We start from the raw sequence: 18,408 nt of genomic DNA on the forward strand, positions 1-18,408 counted from the left end.
ACCCAAAAAGTACAGATGTTAAGTCAGGTCTACTTCAAGTACATTACAGTTTTTATAGAATATAATATTCCTCCCAATGGAAGCCAATCACTCTTGGTTTCTTTCACAAGATCCGGAAAACGCTCATGGTGCAAATATGTGTTCTTTGATTGTGTAAATACGTTTTCTGATTTGTCGATGTGTTGTTTTTTTTTTTTGGTTTTGAAAATGTATTTTCTGAAAGTTTGTGTTTTCTTAAATGCCATTGTGTTATCTGATTTGGTAACGTGTTCTTTGGTTTTGTAAATGGGTTTTTCTGAAATTCTGTTGTGTTTTCAGTTTTGTTGTTGTTTTCTGAAATGACGCGTTTTATACTTCCCCATAAAAAGCATCAGAAATATAATAATGTGCGCTATCAGCTCATTGCATTGACTGCACTGCACTCAGGATGATGACAGTTATATGCTCATCAAAAACTTTGAAAAGCTGATAATCATCATTCCTTTGTACCGTATCAGCCTTTTCACATTCTACTTTTTAGTTTCAGCATAAGAGGTGATTTTGTTGATCTTTTTTACCCTGTTGACGTTCTGCTTTTTTAAAAATAAATTAAAAAGCAGAATTTGTCCTTGACCTTAATGTCAGTAAAGATAGCTCACTCTCTACGTGATGATATTCATCTGCTGCATACCTGTGTAGCAGTTCGGTTGTGGTCATCATGACCTGAAATAAACTGATGTGTGTTAGAAAGAGAGTGTGTATGTGTGTATGTGTGTATGTGTGTATGTGTGTATGTGAGAGTGGAAGGTGTTGGGGGTAGGGGCTGCTGATGATAATACTAACATTTGCACTCTCCTCTGCTCCAGTGCACTAATGCTCATCACCACACCACCAACAACCGGTGAAAAAGGCCACGCAGTGGAGCAAAGCAGATCTCACATTGCACAATTCTCAATATGCAATGCTGACTGACCCAGTGTGAGACCCCACTCTCTCTGCTTTTTGTGTGCCTCAATCAGTCTAATATGTGTCAAAATGCATAAGCTCTGACACTCACTTACAGTAAAAGCTATCATTTGATTGAAAAAAACAACAACAACAAAAAACAAAAAGAAAAATCAACAACTCCATGTAGCAAGCTTTTGCAGATGTAAAGCTTAATATTAAGGACACATTAGGTGCTGATGGCTCATTAACCAAGGGAGGGAGAGACAGTACAATCTTAAGATGGCAAGAAAGGGTATCATATGCACACTAGCAGACCATGCCCCTCCCCCTCACTAAGTGCTGCAGAGATGCAAGGGAACTTGTGTGTATGTGAGCATATGTGAGGAGCTGCGCGTAAGAGGAGGGGGGATGGGGAAAAGAAAGTGAGAGAGTGTATCTGAGTGTGTGGTTCCTACAGTCTGATGATGGTTGCAGTCAGATGAAGTGGGTTAAGAGAAAGGACAGGGCAGGAAGTGGATAAGTGGTGGAGGTGTAACCTCAGCTAGCCAAGTTTCTTCTGCCTGGCCAACGCTTCATGCATTATCAGCTGGAGAAAGTTTTCTCACACAGAAAGGAGGAGGTGGGAGGGGGTTACTAATGCTTCGTGTGACTAGATCTGGTATTGTTGGAGATTTTGATATAAACTATGCAAAAGATTAAAGATTTGTCAACATCAAATCCCCAAAGGATTTATATCTCTTCAGTCTGAAAGCTCCTTTTATCAGACCAAGAGGGAGGCGATGCTGTTGCCCAGGAAGACGATTGCCGACCTGGTGTACAGTGGTACAAGTGGGCTTGGTTTTTCCGCTGGAGCCTCCCAGGATGGGAAAATGTGCTTCTCTATACATGTGTCATGCTAATGAGTTCCGACATCAGAGTGCACAATGCACTCCTCCATCACTACGCCACGCTGCTATGTGCCAATGCTCCTCATGCACAATCTCACACGTGCACACAAACATACATAAAGATCACTCTCTCTCTCTCTCTCTCTCTCTCTTTTATGCACAAAATCCCTCCCCATTTCTCTAAGCTGGTACCAGCCAGCAGCAAGAACAACAATCCATGGCTTTGACCCTGAATCGAACACTAAGGGAAACAGAGGACGGGTGCGGTAGGGGTGGGGGGGGTCCATAAAAATAGGACGAGTTGTTTCTGTAGAAAAATAGAGGAATTTCCAGAGGCTGACAAAATGTCTTTGGCACTTCTGAAAACACAGCATACATAAAGAAACTGACACGAGTGTAAAAGGCCAAACTAGAAAGCTTTACAGCCAGAAAGAGATTAAGATAATCTGAGTTCATCCATATATGAGTCTGGCCAGTCCTGGGTGGATTTGAGCCTGAACAGGCCCATATTCCACCATCTCTCCATCCACAGTGATCACGCCTTGTGGTGAGATGGGCTCCAGCCGCAGGGCCTTTACCTTCTCGTACACTAGGTGCGGGCAGCCGCATGCCAAATGGGCTCCTTTCTCCATGGCGAGGAAGAGGCGCAGGAGGGCAGGCCGGGAGATTCCCGCTGTCACGTAGAACAGGTGAATCATTCCATCATCTGCCATTGCGCCAGGGGCTGTCCATAGGTCCTCAGCCAGGTGAGACTGGTAAATAGCCAGCACCAAGACAAAGTCCTCCTCCTTGACAACAGTCCAGTTCTCAGGGACAGGCTGATCCAGACCTGGTAACAGAGAGTCCAATGGTGCTCTGCTCTTGCCGGTACTCTGAGTTTCAGGTCTTTTGGTGGTGATAGCATTGTTGGAGGAGTTGGTGATGGTGTTGTAGTTGGAATTTGTGCTGTTGCAATTGCGATGCGAGTTCTGGTTTGGAGAGATGTTGGGAATGAGCCGACAGGGGAGGGAGGAGCAGAGCGAGGGGTGCTGAGGTGTGGAAGGTGACTGGCTAGCCTTGATGTTCCCTTTTGGAAGTTTTGGCGCTTCTTTAAAAGGCAGGTACGCTAACCTACCCTGATAAACTCTGAGGGAAGCAAGGCGAACCAGAGTTCCCATAAGGAAACGGATCGCTCCGACATGGCGGTACTTCTCGCTCTCAATGTCGACGTCAGCCACAAAGCCCCAGGCCAGGGAAAGAAAGGAGAAGAGGCGCTGCTTAGATGCAAGGTGGATCGACACCAGGTCCAGGGAGCCAACCAGACCCTTGCACAGCATGAAACCACAGCTCAATAGTAGTTCCTCATTCCATGCTGGGGGTGACCTGAGGAAAAGAGGCAATAGCAATGGAACATCACAAGACTACAGTTTAAAATATCTGTGTAATAAATACAATACTCTCTATATATGAATTTACTATATATATTTTTACTTTAAAGTGGACTCATGATGCTCTAATTTTTTTATTTTTGAACTATGCTAGAGTAGCTTTGCATGATTCACAGCAAACAGCCACAGCAGATGTTTGATGAAGAGCTACAGATGACCAGGACACATCTAACAAGTAAACTATTAATTTTACTTTGCAGTGCTGTGTAATGGAGTCACGGCTTGGTATACAACTTGGGCGCTGTGCACGGAGCACATGTCTACATAAGGAAATCCATCATGAATTGCTGTTAGCTCAGACTAAAAGTAGAAAAAAATGTTGGAAACCAAGTATTCAGAGCAGTCTGAAGCCAGTACTTTTTGCTGACAGGATCATTTCTACTTACGTTTACCTCATTATTTGACATGTTGGCCATTTTTAACATGACAATTTGACACTGTGACATATATATGATTGAAAAGAAGAAAAAGTATAATAGATCCTTCATAATACATTTTTGAGCCAAACAAATTATACTAGTTGTGCAAGTTGTTTATTACTGCCAACAAATCCTGCAAAATCAATAGATTAAACCATCACTCAGTAGTTTTCGACTTCTCTAACCTCTTTTCATGGCACTCCCATTCCTGTCTAATGACTGTCTGTGTTATTTTTTTTAAACTCTTGCAAATATATGCTAGTTTGATATTCTAAAAAAGGATCAGTAACTTCCTAAAACTACACACTGTAGTTTTTGGCAATAGTTATTCAAACCTGAGAAAATAAATCATTGACTATTAGACTGTTTTCAGATGTGGATTAATGAACGAGCATTTACAGAACAGTGTGCAATGATATGACTCATTTATGTGTCATTAATGTTTTTTGGACAAGAATGGAACTCTATTGCACAGAGTAATTAGCTATATTAGTCTTTGTCAACCAAAGAAATATTGTGAAATATTGTTGTTGAAAAATATAACAATAACCAACCTTATACTATAAATATAGGAACGTGTGTATGTCCAGGTGGAATGAGCTGCGTGTGCAGAGACTGCAGATTTCCAGTTTTAGTACCTTCCAAGTCTTAAGTCACACCAACCTTACACCCAAATTTGGACATCTCTTCAAACCTTTTATCTAAATGCATTGGCGATGCCTTAGAACAAATTCTGGTTTTTCTTGCTGCTGCGCTAACAAACAACCAGTAGAGGGAGATGACACACTGGATATACGCTAAGTCGACTGGTTCCACAGCTGCACTTTGGACTATAATCACTCATAATGTGCCGAGTTTCTAAACCCATTACATCATTCCTTTGAGAGTTATCAGCAGCCTGAAATGACCTCCTGCTGCACAGCAAAGCAGTTCCAGTCTGCTCCTCTGTCTCTCCTCCCTCCTGAGGGATGATGTGCCCACTCAGCCTTTGGCATAATTACACAGAAAAGGAGATAAATCATCCTTTTTTGGGTTTTTCTTTGCTTTTCTTTTGCACCGTTAGTCCATGCATTTAAATTACTCATTAATGGACTGACTCACTGAGAGTAGTGGTGGACGGAGGCAGCCAGGGCGTTGCCTGAGCCACCTGGTAGAATCCCCAGAGGGGTCTGGATGGCCTCTTGCCAGTCCTCTCGCTCCATCAGACCATTTATCACCTGAGTGAACAAGAACAAGAATACAAAAACAGAAACACCATGGTCCTAAATAGATAGTATTGTCTGTAGATGATAAAACCATACAAAAACCATTATTTTCTTTAATAGGTACAACTTGGGACTTGGGAAGATGTGTACATATATGAATTTTAAAAGTGAAGCATCTAGAGAACAAGATGACTTTACTAACATCATTAAATAACTGCAGAGATTTTAGTGCTAGAATCACTGGCACTGAGCTCTTTTGTCACGTCTGAATGCAAATTAAATTTTTACAGGCCTGTTCTCAAAAGCGCTAAGAATAGCAACAGGGGTATGAGGGTTTATATCGTTTCCACTGGTGATTGATTGACTATTGTGTTGCGATGAAAGAGCGGTAGGCTGATTATAATCAAAGCACCTCAAACAGAAGCCCATCTCCCGACATGATAACCAGGGCATCCCATTGTGATAGGTCTGTCTTCCTCACCAGCTCTCGTGCGTGGTTCTGGTGCTCTGAAGGACACAAGTGGAAGAGAGAAAAATAAAAGAGGCAAACACAATAAATAACAACAAGAAAAACAAGGGCAAGGGCAGAGAAACGCTCCCTTCATCGCTAGCCCCTAGGGTAGCATCAGAGAGATTAGGCAGAAAAGAGATTCAATTTCCCCTTATCAGGCCAGACATATCACATTAGTCCATCCAGTGGCTACTCAACAGCTCCGAGGCAGCTAAGCCGCCCTGCAAACATCTGTGACTGACAAATATCAGCATGTGTGTCTGTGCACACTCACTGGATGCATGCGAGTGTTGGTTAATGCGCCGGAGGAAGACTTAGAGTTATTTTTTCAGCCTAGATTTTTTGGCAGGGTCCTTGTGTTGGTCTCTCTGCAGGGGGTCTCTGCAGGCTCGTCCCGTCAACATTAAAGTCTACAGCTGAGACTCCCTGGTGTAGTGGTGCGTGTTTGTGTGTGTAAATGGAAAAGGAAAAGAGACAGCTTTAGTGATTGAGAGAGAGAGAGAGAGAGAGAGAGAGAGAGAGAGAGAGAGAGAGAGAGAGAGAGAGAGAGAGAGAGAGAGAGAGAGAGAGAGAGTAAAAGGAAGCAAGTATTGATGCACTGCCATCATTGAAGGCAACATCTTCTTGCTTGAGTATTGATCAACTATTGATCAAGGACAGAACTGAAATATGAAAACTTCTCTACTTCCCTTCCCTCTCCTTTGGTCAACCTCTACCTGTCACTTTCCCACCAGTGCTGTTTGTTTGCTACTGTATGTGCCGGGGGAGGTTGGAGGCAGTGATGCAGTGCTGTGTTGACAGACAGAGGCAGAGGGGGTAAACTGCACTGCACAGCTGACTCAGCACTTGGAGCCTGCTGGGTTCAGGCTGATGCTTTACTTTCTAGCTACTTCCTTATTCAAGGGTCACTGCCATATGCAAACACGCCAATCTCAACCTGAAGAAAGCAGCGGTGGTTTCTCATACAGTGCGTTCATCATGTTCACTGCTGGTTTATTGATTCTTCTTTGAGCTTCACAGATGGTGGCTGATATTTACACACTACTGAGGCAATGCATGAATACACACTTTAGGTTTTCTCGTCTGGGGATAAATTGAAGTTGTTTCACTTTAAATGCAGCAGTTAACTCCTCATCTCATACTCTTCTGCCTTCTTCTGAGGTTAGCCAGGGTAAAGATAGAAGAAGCTTGGTGCACTGGATGCTTCATACACTATGTAAAAGGTACATGCTGACACAAGAGGCTCCTCCATTGGTACTTGTCCTTCCTCGGGCAAACGCTGTGTGATACATTCATCAAGAATCTATGTGTGGCGTAAATGGGTTGTGCCAGTTAATCCGCTCATAGTCACATCTGACTGACCACTGTACCCAACCACTCAGCGACCCATATTCTCCCCCGTCTCTTCTGTTGTGCTTTGTTCTTTTGGCCTGGGTCGATGTCTGTAATTACACTGTCTTTTTTCATCACTATCCAGCTGCTGGCCTTCCTTTACGTCCCAGGAGTCAACACATAGAGGCCGAATGTGCATCAGTATTATTTCTCAAATAAACCAACATAGATACTCCCTCCTTTTCTTTTAGATTCACTGTCATATTCCACTTTGGTGTGGGCTATAGCAGATATCCAGCTGAGGCACAGTCAAGCTGATGCTGGAAGAGACAGTTTATTCCTACCTGTCAAATAGTTGATCCTTTCAAACAGCCCTGAGGTTGGAGTGGAGATTAAGGGTTAATGATGCACTTTGCGTGTTTGTTTTTCTCCAGATATTTTGGCATTCAAGCGTTCCCCTTTTCCCTTGCTGATCCTTGGTATTCAGAGAGAGGTCACTTGTAGTTCACAGTCACAGATGACAATAACCAACATACGACACAGTTAAAGGTCAGAAAAAGCCACCAGCAACTCATGCAAAATGCGAAGCAGCTGGGGTGACTGAAATGACTTTTTGAATTGAATCAGCGTGCTCAAGTGCATGCAGATGTGTGGTGTGTGTGTGTGTGTGTGTGTGTGTGTGTGTGCATGCTCATGCTTGCTGAGCATGTGGCCTGTACATTTTTGATCACACAAGTAATGCATAATCACTGCAGAGATTAAAGTTTGCTCATGCCAACTTAAGTGTGCGTGAGCGTGTGTTAGAGGCAGCGAGCGTGGCCTACTTCTCGCTGTAATTGTCCCATCCTGAGATTGAAAGTTTAATCCCCTCAACCCCATTTCATGTCAAGATGACCTTGAGAAGAGTGTCATCTCGATGCATGAGGAAATATTGTATGGGTGTCTGTGTATAACTGTCACTGACCTGTGATAACGAGTGTGTAGGGGACAGCAGCCTCGGTGAGCATGCCCTGCACGTGGCCGGTAAAGTGCTGCAGAGCCTGGCCGCGCCCGCTGTGAGGGTTCACCAGTATCATGACTCTGCAAGGCCGACGCACCTCCATGTACGCCACACCTGACAGATACACAGAGAGAGAGAGAGAGAGAGAGATGGTTGTGAGTGAAGGATAGAGATGAAGAGGAAGTCTTATGCATGATCAAATATTTCAAAAAATGTATAAGGACAGCCTCGTCCCTCGGGCTATCTGTGGCACAGAAATGCACTATGAAAAAACAGAGCACGGAACAGTAAAGTCATAGGCTGTGACAGCATTCAGATAGATGACACTTAATGTAAATGTGACGTGCTTCTTTTTTTAAAGAGAGAGGTCTTGCAGATGATTCTTGGGATAAATTGGGATCGCACCAATTATTAATAGAAGTTTTTGTGTGCATTTTATTCATCCCTATGAGGAAATCCTCCTGTTGCTTGCATCTCTCAAGGGAAAACACAGTAATGGAGTGACTGTACTTCATTACCCAGGGGTTGGTAGGCATTTAGCATCTATCTCAAGGGCACTTGTTCAAGATGGATATTTCAATGCAGTAACATGCAGTTTATTACAGTATGTAATTGATAATATATGATATGATAATGGATTGAGGGTAGATGGATTAACAATTTAAAGAGGAAGGAAAAGTGTGCTATTAAAACAAGACCAAGAATCTAAAACCATGGTTGAGGCTCCATGAGGTGGTATTGGAACTAAATGTTAACATCAGCATATTTAGCAGTATTTCATTTAGTAATTATAATGTTTGATATGCTAGCGTGCAACTTACCACTAAGCGCAATGTATACAGTTGAGGCTGATGGAAATGTTATTACTTAGGAATTATTAATTGTCTCAAAACCACAAATGTGAAGTGATCTCCAAAGTATTCCATCAGACAGTCATTGAATCATTGAGATATTTCAGACTGGACCAAATGGAATGACAGACTGACATTGCCATTCTTAAAGCTATGCTGCTAGCGAGGCTAAAAAAAAGTTATTGATGGGATTAGAGAAAAAAAGAAGAGCGAAAAATGAGAGGGGAATGCTGCTTGTGTTCAGAGTTAAAGGGAGTAAATCATTTAATTAAACACTGTGAAGTTAAAATATATAAATAAAAACTATTATTGCATTAACTGCATTAATAGGGCTATTGCATTTGCTGTAATGAGTTCCTTGTTTCAACACAAATAGTTCCTATTGTTTTTCAATCCATATTCATGTGCAGGATTAGTCACTGGCTGTCACCACAAGGATCTGTAGCAAGAATGACCTTTTAAAAGTGAATTTGGGGAGAAACTTTCCTGCAGCAGATGCCCTTGACCTTTAGAGCAGACATAGACTCACCAGACATCATATCAAATGAATCAGCGAGGACTAAAAAAAAATGCATCCATTTCGGGGTGAGGAGGACAGAAACTTTAGTATCAGTATAGTATTTCCACCATAATGATTTAGCTGCAGGTGTTGCGGACTTTTGGCATCTGGTGGACAAAATTATGAGTATCAGAAGAAGAAAGTGCATAGGAGGTTAAATTCCATCACCCTCTTTCCTGTAAAGTCAATGAATAAAGAGAGATGCAGTCATTTCCGCCAGTTTAGTGCTGATAGGGCAACTACACACAAAAACAGATGCCTTGTATTGACTCACTAACATCTGTCTACTCTGAGTGTTTTTCTTCTGGACTGTGTGGAGCCTCACTTTCCACCACTGAGACCTGCCATGTACTGCTACTGCTACTGCTACTGCTGCTGCCTCCACTCCACCTCAACTCGCCCATGCCGATGGGATGCGGCGGAGTTGCGAAAGACAAAGAGGTGTGAACCTAGCAAGAAGAGTGAGGAGAGAGTGCGAAAACACACAGGCACATGCCAAACTCTGCTTCCATTCACCCACACAGGATCACCGTTGTTTTGTATCAGAATACAATGTGGCTTTCAGAAACAAAAGGCCCTCTCTACACTTCCAGAATATCAGCTACAATAGTGGAAACTGGCTTTTGACAGTGAAAGAGCTTTAGAATCAGGTTTTGCACTCAAGTGTGTCGAGCTGAATGGCTTAGTGTACCCATACAGATGCCCCTCAAAAGGTCAAACCTAAAGCTATAGAGCTGGGTTATATATCGATATTATATCAATATTGTGATATGAAACTGGACATCATCTTAGATTTTGGATATTGCAATATTGTGATATGGCATAAGGGTCTTTTTCTTGGTTTTAAAGCCTAATACAATGAAATGTTGTAATTTTCTGAACTTACCAGACTGTTCTCTCTGTTCTAGTATTTGCCTTTACCCACTTAATCATTATATTGACAGTACTGGTAATTATTTATCAAAAATCTCATTGAGTAAATATTTTGTGAAAGCAACAATAGCTGTCCCTACAATATTGTTGCAATATCGATATTGAGGTATTTGATCAAAAATATTGGACTATTTGATTTTGTCCATTTTGCCCAGCCCCGTCAGAAGCTGAAATCTTTGTTTCTCAAAATAAATACAGCATCTTTCTCTGGCGTCTTTCACTGGAATTCATCACATCTAAAACACTAATGTTGTTTTCTCTTGTCCTGCATCTTCAGCTTCCTGATTCCAGATCTCTAAATCTCTGTCAACATCTCTGATTTCTCAAATAGAATAATGAATAATGAAATATCAGTTCAGCCTGATTATCATGTTGCAGCTTCACACTCATCTTGCACTTGTCATACAACAGAATTTACTTATTAACTCCACTGTATTAAAGCTGCAGTAGGCAAGTTGACAATGTAAAACCTAACAGCTATCTCTCTGCTGCCTCGTATCACTGCAGCCTTCCCTTCCAGGCTCCCTCCGCATCCTCTCACATCACAGTCCCACCCGCCCGGCAGCAATGGTATGAAGCTCAAGGCTGTCAGGGAAAACTTGCAGCAGCAACAGGCAGAACTGTTGGCCCTAGAGGAGAAGCTCCACAGACAGAGAAGTGTAGGCAGTTGGGTTAGGGTTGCTGGAATAGTAACTTTTCCCCCAGGATGTTCTGCCTTTGGATCAGGCTTTCAGCATCTGAAGGGATGTGACCAATGACCCATGATTAGCCTGAAGTTAACTGTCATGGGCTAGATTTTCTAAAGCCTGAATACAGAGCCAAGAGGAGGTGCAGAAGTCTAGTTTCCTACCCCACTTTTAAAGAACTTACACACCGTTTATATTTAGATAACGTAACGTGACCTGATGTAACAGGTGAAAATGTTTTATTTTGCATTTATGCAAACACGTGTCTATCATATCTGAATTGCTGCAAGTTGGCAGTTTAACAGGTGCAGTTTGGTTTGATAAAACAGTAAAGCAGTAGATTCTGTCTTCATGGTGTGATAGAGAAGTCTGTCTAATGCACACTTGTGCACACACACACACACACACACACACACACACACACAAATATATATATAAAAAGCTGGAAAACAGTACTATCACCTCTCACGCCTCCAAAATGACCAAAAAGTTGAATCAAAACCTCTCTAAAGCAATTTTAACAAAAATCGAATATTATAACCCTGAATGAAGGTCAGTACGTTGACTGAGAGTAAATATTAGGGCTGCAACTAACAATTATTTTCACTATAGATTAACCTGTTCAGTCTTTTTCGATTAGTTAAATGTTTGTTTCCCAAGTGCCTAAGATGTCCTCAAACGTCTTCTGTTGTCCTGACCAACAATCCAAAGATATTGTGTTTAATATCACAGAAGACTAAATAAACAACATCTGAGAAGTTGGAATCAGAGTATTTGGAATTGTATTTCTGTTACTCAACTATTAATTAATCTACTAATCATTGCAACTCTAGTGAATATTACATTCAGTATAGCACCTCAGCAGTTACTCTCACTGTGTAAAGGGTAGATGGAGCCAAACCTGGAAATTGTTAATGATCATTCACTCTGCACAGGACAGTTATTTATTCTCATCAGCTGTCAACATCAGTGGCATGCTTGATTTACTTTAATATTTTAATTTTATATGCAAGTTATAAACTGCATATAAAATCAGAGAGTAACTGTTTCTGCTTGAATATGCTCTATGAAACTATGAAGTTCACATCAGCTATACTTTAAACGATTTATAATATTTAATATTTATTCAACTTTACAACCAAAAGAATCAAGACATCAAGGCAGCTCTATGATATATTGATTCACCTAATGTTCAGTTTCCATTATTATTGAATTCTTCACTAGGCATTCCTTCTTATATGTGTGTGAGTTAAAGAGAGAGGCAGAAAAATAGATGCAGCATATGTGTGAGAGAAATAGGGTGTATTAGTAATAAGTCAGATTCCTGTGGGCACATCCTGCCCATCTCACTGGCAAGCAAACTTTAACTGCAGTGTGTTTTTCACAGTTACAAGTGTGTAAACATACACTCAGGCAGACAGGCGACAGATAGACTCAATGTGTCAATGTGTCGGTGCTAACAAGTGCTGAGCTGACAGAGAGGAGATTCTTCATCATCTTGTTGCCACAAGTGTATCACTGTGCAGATTCTTTAAAAAAAAAAAACATACTAAATAAAGACGAGATATACTTTGCTGCAGCACAGGTGGGATTTGTCAAAAATATGAATGAATTTCAAGGAAGATCTGAGATTAGAGACAAATATATAGGCTATTCCAATGAAAGTAGTCTTTTTGAGGAGTAACACTATATTCAGACTGCAAACAAACCGCATTCCAAGGTTGGCTGAGTGTTTGCTGGAGAGGAGGGGAGGAGGTCGAAAGAGTATAAACACCACAGCCCACTGAGGCATCACCAGACTAAGAGGGGGTGGAGGGTGTGGAGGGGGGGGGGCTTTGACAGGCCATCAGAGCCGTGTGTCACCGAGCGGGAGACAAAGGCTCCAGGGGGACTGAGATGCTGGTCAGGGTGAGAGGTCGTCTGGTGATGCAGTCAGCTCTTGTCTCCTTCACCCAAGAAGCCACAACGGTCTCAGCTGAGCCCCAGGGGGACGAGATCACACACACTGACAGACACACACCTGAACCAGTGACTGCTGCAGAAAAACATGTGAGGATGTTTGTGGGATATGAATATACTGCTTCCCCTTTCCTCCCTTCCTTCTCTTTAGCACACTCCAACTTGTTACACGCACACACACACACACACACACACACACACACACACACACACACACACACACACACACACACACACACACACACACACACACGGTTCAAGGATCATGCTCACACTTGCACTGTAGCTTGAAGGAATTTGGACATTGTGAGGGTGTATTGGAGCAGAAGTTTGGAACAAATCAAGCCAATGAACAAAAGCTATTGCAACACTATTGCACAAATGGAATCAAAATAATTATACATTGTATAAATGTAAAATCTGTAACTGGTCTCCCACCAGCTGTTTGAAAAGCAGAAAAGGACCCAGCCCATAATAATGACGACAGTAGCCATCATCTCATTCTGTTGCTGCTTTGCATGCAATCTGACTGTGGAGCCTCCTAGAAGACCATTAGCGTGCGCAGGACTGTATCATATGTATGCACTTCATTATTTACGGCTCATTCATTTCAATGAACCTGCAGTGGGAGTAAAAACCCATTGAGACTATCTTCAACAGTCAGCATGTGACTGACTTCAACATGCAAACTGAATTAGTAAAGTTACAACTTCACTGCTGCAATTAGAAAACGAGCAAACTACACCTTCACACATTTCATTTCGTCTTTACACTTTTCACTACGGCTCTCTGACTAAACACAAATCTTTAGCTTGCAGTTGCACTTTTAATCCAACCTTTCTATCTGCAACGCCAGATGAGATGACACGCAATTAACTCAGGGGTAAATGCACTATGAGGGATTAGTGAATCACACTGACTTTCATACACACTCTATAACGAGGCAGTAAAGCCACATGTTCTCCTGCATCTATTAACGCAGCATTACTCATTTAAAACACATAATATATTCCGTTAAATACAGTATTATTGGATGGCCTGGATCTGGGATGCTAAAACAAGCTTATAAATTAATGATGTGATCACATCATCACTGAAGTGAAAAGGGGGAAAAAAAGAGTGAAAAGGCAAAAAAAGGGCAACGCTACAAACTGTTAGATGGCTGAACTGGTTCATTAGTATGTGTGATCTGAAAGCCTCCCAAGCTGGAGCTCTTTGATGAGTCCAGTGAGAGGGCAGTGACAGTTACCTCTCAGGTTACCATCTGCCTCCCTGCTTACCATACAGGGCTGCAACCCAAACTCCTGCTGGCTGCAGACCAGAGGAATCAAACAGAGCCCAGTCTCTCTCTCAGTGTTTGCAGTGTACACCTGGAGGCTGCTTCCAGGAAGGGGACTTCATTCCTTATCTCTCTGCTAACACTTTCCTCCATCTTTGGCAAGCAACATTCCAAATTAGTCACTGCCACGTCAAATATCCGTTTTTTCAATTGCACTCACTGCCCACGAGTGCATGCCTGCTTTATATTCTAAACAGTTAAATATTTCTGTACATATTACCTGACCTGACAGGCTGGATTCTGAATTTGTACCCCCATGTGACAGCTTTGCTTCATCATCACCAAGAATCACCACATTCTCCCTAATGAGTGATGGGGGGTAATTAGCTGCGTAAACACTTCTCATACAGCATTCATGTTAATTACTGTCTTACTGTATACCAAGATGAAGCACAGAGGAAGCTAATGAGATCAGAAGACAAAGAAACCTGAGGACAGTCTGCATTTTAAACAGAGGAAGACATGACGAGACCTAATTAGACATAGCTGCTGTGAAGTAGGATGAAAAATGGGCTTTGTTTTGATGTGATTTTCCACCCATCAACAATAAATTCTCAGAGGGAATTTACCGAGCAGATGTAATGAAGCCTGAGCAGTCGCTGCATTCTCTGCTGATAGAGGATCAGTTGAAAATCTAACTACTTAAGTGATCAGTTTTGCGAGTCTCTGTGTGTGTGCGTGTGTGTGTGTGTGTGTGTGTGTGTGTATGTGTGTATGTGTGTGTAGTGTGTGTGCCTGTGCGTGCATTTGCAGTAAGCTCCAGATACAGAATGATCACTCTCATGGGCTGTGTGTACAAATGAGGCAGCTGTAGTTGCTGCAGGCAGGTGGATCACCTTTCATGGCAGGTAGAGCAGGTTAGAGAGAGCAGAAGGAATGTGTGCATCCTCTCTGCCAAACCTGTTTTATTGGGCAAAAACGGAACATGTACAAAGGTTGAAGTATTATGTGGGGCTTTTGGAGAGGGAAGTCAGGTTGCTCAGGTTGAACCCACAGGGGCAATGTTCCCTCAAAGGCTCATTTTACAAGACATATGAAGAAAAGTGAAATCACTTGGGCATCAACATATTCAAATACCACTGGTGCTACAGCCTACAGCAAAATAATATTTGATAACCCACTCAAGATGTTTAAACCCACATATTTTTGTTGTTGCAAATTTGTTTGTTACATATTTCCATATTTCAATTCATTTTTGGGGCTTGAAAATGTGACCCATGCCCCCCCAAACCCCCCATACACACACACAGAGCTCACCATCTCTCCGGGGCGCCTGCAGCACTGAAGCATCTCTGATGGCATGAGCCCACCTCTCAGCCTCCCGGAGGTTGGCGAGCGGGTCCTGGACCAGCGCGACCCGAAAGCACTGCTCCACTCGCTGGCGGGCCACTCCAGCGCTCATCCACCGCCTCTTGAACGGGTAGAAATAGGCTGTAAAGTAAGCTCCGACATCCGAGCTGTCCGGCCCTCTGTACGCCCGGCAACCGACACAATCTGTCAAGTTAAAAACCACCTTAGTCCGGCCGGGTGACGAACAGATCCTCTGGATGGTCAGGGCGCTCTCCGTCAGGCTCACTGAGTACCGGACCCTGTCGTTGAGCATGTCGGTGAACTCCCCGTACAGCACGCCCACGACCCCGTTCCGTTGGCGGGATGGGTCCGGTTCAGAGGCGTCTTTCTCCATCCCGGACGGAGAGTCCCGCAGGCCAGTGTGCGGATGGCGGTGCTGTGCAGACTCTGAGCACTTCCAGCTTGCTGTGGGACCCTTTGAGCTTCACAACAGCAGCTTTTTTTCTAGTTCAGAGTCTCTCCCTAGTGACTGAAAGAGGAATGGCAGTGATGGAGCAGGAATCGGAGAGCGCACTGTCCTGTCCGCAACTGCTCCCTGAATTTAAACTGTGTGAAACCTGAAAGCAGCACATTTATATGTTCACTGCTCATCTGCTCCAGGTGCAGAGACATTTACATCATCTTAAAATCCAGCATCATTTCAACCAACTCCCAAACCCTTCCTTCCTCAAATCAATCATAAGACTCCTGCTTAAGACTTGGAACAATAACGATTTACTTGAAAATAGCCATGTTATCACCTAATGTCAAATTTTTGAAATACATATGATGGTTCATTCTTGACCTTAGAAATAAGGCTGGACCAGTGGCGATTTTAGACCCTTTTTAGGGGTTCTCATGCACCCCTAAATTTGATCTCAGCACCCCTAAAAATAAATAAATATTGTTTTTTTATTATTATTGTTTTGCAAGCCCGTCTGATGGTTGGTTTTTATTTTGTCATCATTATTGTATTTCCCTCCGGCTTCATTAACTATCTCAGAGTACTCTCTGTAGAAATCTGTGATTGTTTATTCTGAACCATTATTATTAGGCTATACATTACAGTAGATCACTGTAAGGCAAGTTGGCAAGGCAAGTTTATTTGTATAGCACAATTCATATACAGGGTAATTCAAAGTGCTTTACAGAAGCTTGAAACCTAGAATCGCCCCTGGGCTGGACTAATAGGTTTCGACATAGTCATATGAGATGAGGTAGTGTCATCATATCTTGCTAGGTATTTTCCTGGTTTTACAAAGTGATGATATTTCTGAACTTACCAAACTGTTCTAGCTCTTCTATTATTTGCCTTTACCCACCTAGTCATATGTTACATACAAATGACTGATTATCAAAAATCTCATTGTATAAATATTTTTTGAAAACACCAATAGTCATTACTATAATATTGTAGTAGCAATATCGACATCGAGGTATCTGATAAAAAATATCGGAATATTTGATGTTGTCTATGTCACCCAGCCATCTTAACTCAAGGTCCACTTATCAGATTTATTTCTAGGGCTTTCAATCACATCTCAGGGTCTTCATCAGCCGATGATGTTTGCTCATTCACCCACAACTGGAGTCGGAAGACTGATGCTATTGAAAGCTTAAAGCTGGTTTGTGTTAGTTAGGATTGTTTTGTAAAACTATGTTTTTTTTCATGAGGAACTTAATAAAAGATTGTAGCTCTGGTATTTGACTTGCTGTTTTATCACACATAATAACACAAAACCAGGCAACTGCATGAAATTTGTATGGGTTTGTGCATCTTATGTGTGCCCTAATTAAGTCAACTTATAATTACAAAGCAGCCAAGAGTTTCACATATGCCTTGTATTCTTGTAGTGCATTAATTTATTACCATCAACACTATTATCTCATGTTTTCTTTCATAATTATAATTATAACATATATATATACTTATCATTAAACTGAAGTGCAATTCCAATTTAGTTTAAAACTTTCTGTAAGGTTTGGACAGAAAAAAACCAAGTTGAACTTTTTCCACACCCACTCAGAAATCACGTGGTATGTGACGTTTACCGCATATAAAAACGTCATCACGCAACCATTTCTGTCTCAGTCTCTTTCGTCGGCAACGTGTGGTGAGAACTTCACGCAGTAAAGAAACATGCAGGCCTCATACGTGTGGCGGCTATTCTGTCTAAAAATGGAGTGCACTGCAGATGACCCTACATGATCAGGTAACTATGTGATGAGTAATTAATGAGACTTCAGTGTGTAGAGATTTGAAGGCGGTTTCACATGAACAATGCTAGCAGGCTAGGCTGTTAACTATCAAGCACGTGCAGGAAGAGCGCGTGCCGGGCAGAAGTTATAAAGGTGTTCTTCAATAATGTGATTCAGGAAAGCAGTCTAACATACTTTACAGTAGTAACGTTATAGTCACCGACACCCAGTCACTTTTATTTATGATTTTACATGTTAAGTTTCAGAGGGACGGACAGACTGTGGCCTTCATCTGGTCGCTAGCTAATGTCCAGAGGTGTGTGATTACAGATGTATGACCTAATTTGCTTTATTTTATTTTTACAGGTAACTTTGGCTGACATGGAATAATGTTCACCTTCCTCGCCTCAAAGGGATACCTTTTTTCATCGTGAAAGACAGGTACTTTTTTTGTGTGTGTTTTCTCACTTATATTCCTTATAATTGATATGCATATGATGATTTTTGTTATCCCTGTCTGACAAACATGAGCGGAAAGCAATGGTATCTGACCTGCTGCAGACTGATGTGTGGAGACATGCTGCTGCTGCTGAACCATCACTAAAACAGTGTGTCGTTACAGGTTCGCTGGTCTTTCCGTCCTGGCATTGGCAGTAAGAAGTGGAGACCGCATAAAAATGGTTTGTACCAAACTCAATGTCTTGTGATATTAGCTACCACTGATTCACTGATGATAACTGCTGCATAGGAAGTGCCGTCTGATGCGATAACTGACGAGGGCAAAAGCTGTTCTGAGAAATGTCTTCAAACATGTCTGCTTGACTTGTGCTTAATCTTGAACACTT

At 42.1% G+C, this 18,408-nt stretch overlaps 1 protein-coding gene and 1 non-coding gene across 2 annotated transcripts; one reads left to right on the top strand and one right to left on the bottom strand.

The window, feature by feature from the left end:
- Positions 1 to 2,266: 2,266 nt before the first annotated feature.
- Positions 2,267 to 15,719, bottom strand: LOC128379165 (sphingosine kinase 1). The gene is made up of 5 exons (XM_053338803.1): positions 15,293 to 15,719; positions 7,673 to 7,822; positions 5,278 to 5,372; positions 4,762 to 4,877; positions 2,267 to 3,176 (listed from the first exon to the last, which is right to left on the bottom strand). Exons 1-5 carry the CDS (start codon positions 15,717 to 15,719, stop codon positions 2,267 to 2,269), a joined length of 1,698 nt encoding a protein of 565 aa, XP_053194778.1.
- Positions 15,720 to 18,286: 2,567 nt separating this feature from the next.
- On the top strand, positions 18,287 to 18,360 carry LOC128379678 (small nucleolar RNA SNORD49). The gene has a single exon (XR_008323448.1). It is a non-coding gene; the product is annotated as a small nucleolar RNA SNORD49 (small nucleolar RNA).
- Positions 18,361 to 18,408: the final 48 nt, after the last annotated feature.

The sequence above is a fragment of the Scomber japonicus genome, chromosome 18, assembly GCF_027409825.1.
Source record: "Scomber japonicus isolate fScoJap1 chromosome 18, fScoJap1.pri, whole genome shotgun sequence".
NCBI classification, from domain to species: Eukaryota; Metazoa; Chordata; class Actinopteri; order Scombriformes; family Scombridae; genus Scomber; species Scomber japonicus.